Source organism: Chaetura pelagica, unplaced genomic scaffold, assembly GCF_000747805.2.
Source record: "Chaetura pelagica isolate M959 unplaced genomic scaffold, ChaPel_1.0 scaffold47, whole genome shotgun sequence".
NCBI classification, from domain to species: domain Eukaryota; kingdom Metazoa; phylum Chordata; class Aves; order Apodiformes; family Apodidae; genus Chaetura; species Chaetura pelagica.
This window is the reverse complement of record NW_009954140.1, coordinates 3,689,844-3,693,950: the sequence shown is the minus strand read 5'-3', so window position 1 is coordinate 3,693,950 and position 4,107 is coordinate 3,689,844. Positions and strand designations below refer to the sequence as shown.

General features: G+C 38.3%; 1 protein-coding gene across 1 annotated transcript in view; it reads left to right on the top strand.

The window, feature by feature from the left end:
* Positions 1-2,522, top strand: part of SMURF2 (SMAD specific E3 ubiquitin protein ligase 2) — a 39,798-nt gene extending 37,276 nt beyond the window's left edge. The window contains exons 17-19 of the mRNA XM_010002695.1: positions 518-719; positions 2,051-2,126; positions 2,423-2,522. Of these exons, the coding sequence (XP_010000997.1) occupies positions 518-719; positions 2,051-2,126; positions 2,423-2,522 (378 nt within the window). The remainder of the gene's footprint in view (positions 1-517; positions 720-2,050; positions 2,127-2,422) is intronic.
* The last annotated feature ends 1,585 nt before the right edge of the window (positions 2,523-4,107 follow it).

Below are 4,107 nucleotides of genomic sequence, written 5' to 3'. Positions count from 1 at the left end.
TCCTGCTGAGATTAGACTGATCCATTGTCCATCTCCTTTTTGGAAACACTGAAAGCTCTTTGTCAGGAGAGCAGTCTGATTTGTACTGCATGTGTGGTATGACAAGAGCAAGATTTCTTCTGAGGGTCTAGAGATGGACCAGCCAGACAACACCCTCAGCTGTGCTGAGTTCAGATGTGAATTATGGATGCACTTTCACACACAGGTGGAATCTGTGTTTCTGGTATTTAATTTTAGGTTATTTAAGGTTAAGACTTTTTCATATCACCCATTTCATAAGCTCATTTCTTTAGTTTTGAATTGAGGCCATGTAAAAAATTGTGTACAAAGTTAAGATTAAAAAAAAAATAGAAAAGTTCTGTTTCTCCATTGCTTAAGATTAGTGAGAAGTTATAATTTGCCCTTGGTATAAAATAATTTGATTTTGCCATATCAGTTATTCACAATTTGGCTAGCTCCAAAAACAATTTTTCTATCAATCAATGATGAAATACTTAATTGTATTTTAAATTTACAGCTCATCATTTGTGGACTGGGAAAAATTGATGTGAATGACTGGAAGGCAAATACTAGGTTAAAACACTGTACCCCAGACAGCAACATTGTGAAATGGTTCTGGAAAGCTGTGGAGTTTTTTGATGAAGAGAGGAGAGCTCGACTTCTCCAGTTTGTGACTGGCTCATCCAGAGTGCCTCTGCAGGGCTTCAAGGCATTACAAGGTAAGGTTTCTCCAAAATGCAATTGCCTGTACTTGGTGAAGCAGTAGGAAACATCACAGAAGCAGTAGCTGAAAATGAGGCTGGCTGGCTGCAGTGAGACTTTTTAAGAGAGATTTTTAATGGTTTGCTGAATAACAATCACAAAAGTCTCTTCTTGTGTGTTTATTACCTTGTTATTCAGCTGTAAATGACTTTTTTGTTTCAATTATGCACTTCATCCTCTGGCAAGAAGTTCTCATCAGCTGAGATTTTGGTGGGTTCTCCTTGTGGTTTTTTTTCTGGAAGCCTGTCTTTTAATTTCTGACTTTTACAAGTCCCCATCTGGAAATCTTTGGGACCAGCAAACACCAACCTGCAGGGTTGTTGGGATGCTGACTGCGTTCCTTTAAGAGCCACATAATCACAGACATCGGAAACAATCACCTTAATGACCGACCTGTCCAGCCGAAGCTCTGGGTGTCTGTTGTAGCAGCTCTTGCTGCAAACTGTGCTACTCTCTTAACACAATAGCTCCCCTATTTTACCCTCTCACAAGAGAAGAGAAAACTGCCCAGGGGAAACATTGACCATAAACCATTTTAACAGAAAATGTTCCAAGAGCACCTAAGTGCTGTGGTAACAGCTGCCACCTACAAAAGCCAGTTGCTGTAGAAATCTGTTTCTTCATTATTGCTTTCCTGTAGGAAGGTTGTCAGGTTTTAGACCGAGTTGTACTGACACAACAGGCTCCCTTTCTTCTTTAGCAGCAGAGTCCCCATGAGAAAGACTGACCCTGTGGATTATGTTCTTTATGGTTAGTCTGCTCAGGCAATCATTCCACTTTTGCTAAGGTTTAGGGCATTTGGAACTTCTTCTGTCCTTGGTGAAATCTTCAATGTAGACTAGGTCTGCAAGACTGCTGTGCTGCAGTCTGTTCAGCAGAGAGAGCAAGGGGAAGTCTGTGTAGGCAAGTTAATTTAAACAAAATTGTAAGAAGTTGATATTGTGACTCTTCTATTGAATTTGAATGGAATTGGGCTCTACCTGTTACAAAACGGGGACAGATACAAAAAAGGTTGTGAAGTTAAATTAAGAACTGCTGGAATTATATAGTGCACTGTGTAAAAATAAGTATTTTATTCCTCCTTATTAGTGCTGTTGTGGTTTATCTTTCAATGATACATCTGATAGGCACTGAGAGTTTTTTTTCCTGCCTGTTTCTGATGTCAGCTTTCTTTGTGCATAGCTACTCTCTTTTTGTGGTTTCAGTTACTTGGTTGTTGTTACAGTGCAAGGAAAAAAATTCATATGGTGCAATACAGTAGTAGTAGAGATCTGTTCTGGATTTTCAGGTGCTGCAGGCCCACGACTATTTACAATACACCAGATCGACGCCAGCACTAACAACCTGCCGAAAGCTCATACCTGGTAAGACCTTGTCAGGTCTCTGTTGTGATATTTAGATTAAGAACAATTTGCTGTCTCTGTATTTTGAGTAGTCTGTCTTATCCTATTTCCTCCCCTCCTTTTCAGGCATAATCTGCCTCTTCCAGAGTAGCAAGGGTGTAAAAAATAGAGGTTACTGTGATGAGTGTGAAGTTCTGTTGGGCTTGTTAAGCGTTGCTTTGTCACTGGTTTGGGCGGGGTAAATAAAGTTAACAGCCCTTGGCGAGGTGGTGCTTGGAGATCCAGGTCTCTGAAGCTTTTCTGCCTTCTCCCCACAGCTTTAACCGAATAGACATTCCTCCCTACGAAAGCTATGAGAAGCTGTACGAGAAGCTGCTAACTGCCATTGAAGAGACGTGTGGGTTTGCTGTGGAATGACCCTTCACAGCCTTCCCTGGGACTCTATTTATACTCCTGTCAGCCAGAAAGCCCTTCCCCTCAGCCAAGACTCAAGAAATGCTTGAAATACAGGAAACTTTCCCTTTTCTACACTAGGACACTGGGAGGGAAAGGACAACTTTGGAATTTTTTTTTAATTATTATTTTTATTTTTTATTTCAAGAAAATGGGTTCTGTGGTTCCTGCCATGGGATCATTCAGCTGCTATTAAAAACTAATATCTTGAACATACAGAATGCTGACTTTTCCTACATTTCAACAGTTAAGCAGTATTCTATACTTAAAGACTACTACTATTTTTGTAAAAGGTAATCTGTTATATTTGCCTACCTGATTTCTATTCTCAGATACCAAGACACAACTTCAGCAGTCGGTACAAGTCATGTTTCAGCCTGTTTTAAATGTATGATACTGAACAGCATCTATACCTGCTATTTTTGGAAAAAAAAATATTTTGGGTTACTCTAACTTTGCATAAAATTGGCTGAAAGATTCATTAATCTTTTTAATTAAAGCCACTTCCACGTTAACTGCATTTTCTTGTAGTAAAACATTATACTCTGCAATGTAAATTCAACTTCAATGTTACCACAGGGGGCTTTTTTAAATATTTTTCAAGCATGAATTACAAATATGATGTTTTGGGGTCCTATTTATATCACTTGTCAGATTCCTTAAGCAAAATTTCTAGTGGGAATGACACATGCTGTATTTGGCACAGTACTTAGTTACCACGTGGGATAGAACTTTTCTAATGAACAGGAGACATTATGATTTTTTTAAAAAACACATTTTTCTAACGAGTCTGTCAAGAGTATTTTTTGTTGCTTTTGACTTTTAAATTTAAAACACTGCATTTTTTTCAACTTTTTAAGCATGCTGATGAGGTGATACTTGATAGCAGAAGCCTGTCAGCAGTTCATTTCAGAACCCATCCTGTCCAGTCAACCAGAGTTTGTTTGAATGCAGCCAAACCACAATGTATATTTGTTGATGCTAAAGATATATCAGGTAAAACACGTTGTTATCTTTGTCTAGCTGCTCATGATGTGTGGGTTTCAGTTACAACTAAGGAAGAATGGTGTATTAACTGAAATATGTCTAATGTGCTTTAGAAATGAGGTTTTAAAAGCACATAATTTATTGATTGTAGGGATGGAAATAAGTATATATATGAATTATAACATGGGTTGATCTCTTCAAAGGGGAATAAAATGCACTACCAGTAGAGGGAACTGAACTTTTAAGTTAGTTTGGGAATTCTCAGTTAAGAACTGTATGATCTGCTCATGGTGTGTAGGTGAACCAGTCTGCTTAAGAGATGATGCCATTCTCCTCTCAGCAGTGAGAATTTTGGGAATAAGTAGCTTTTTTTTTCCAATGAGTGTTGTGTTCTTTTAACTTAGGTTACAATTAATCATCAAATCTGCACTATTTTTACACTTCCCATGAGAAGAAAGTCAAGGCTATTGAAAATGCTAAAAGAATGGGATGTGAACAGCTGTTCCATTTTTGCAGTGTAAGGCACACAGTGAACTAGCTCATTTTCTGTCTGTTCTGTGGA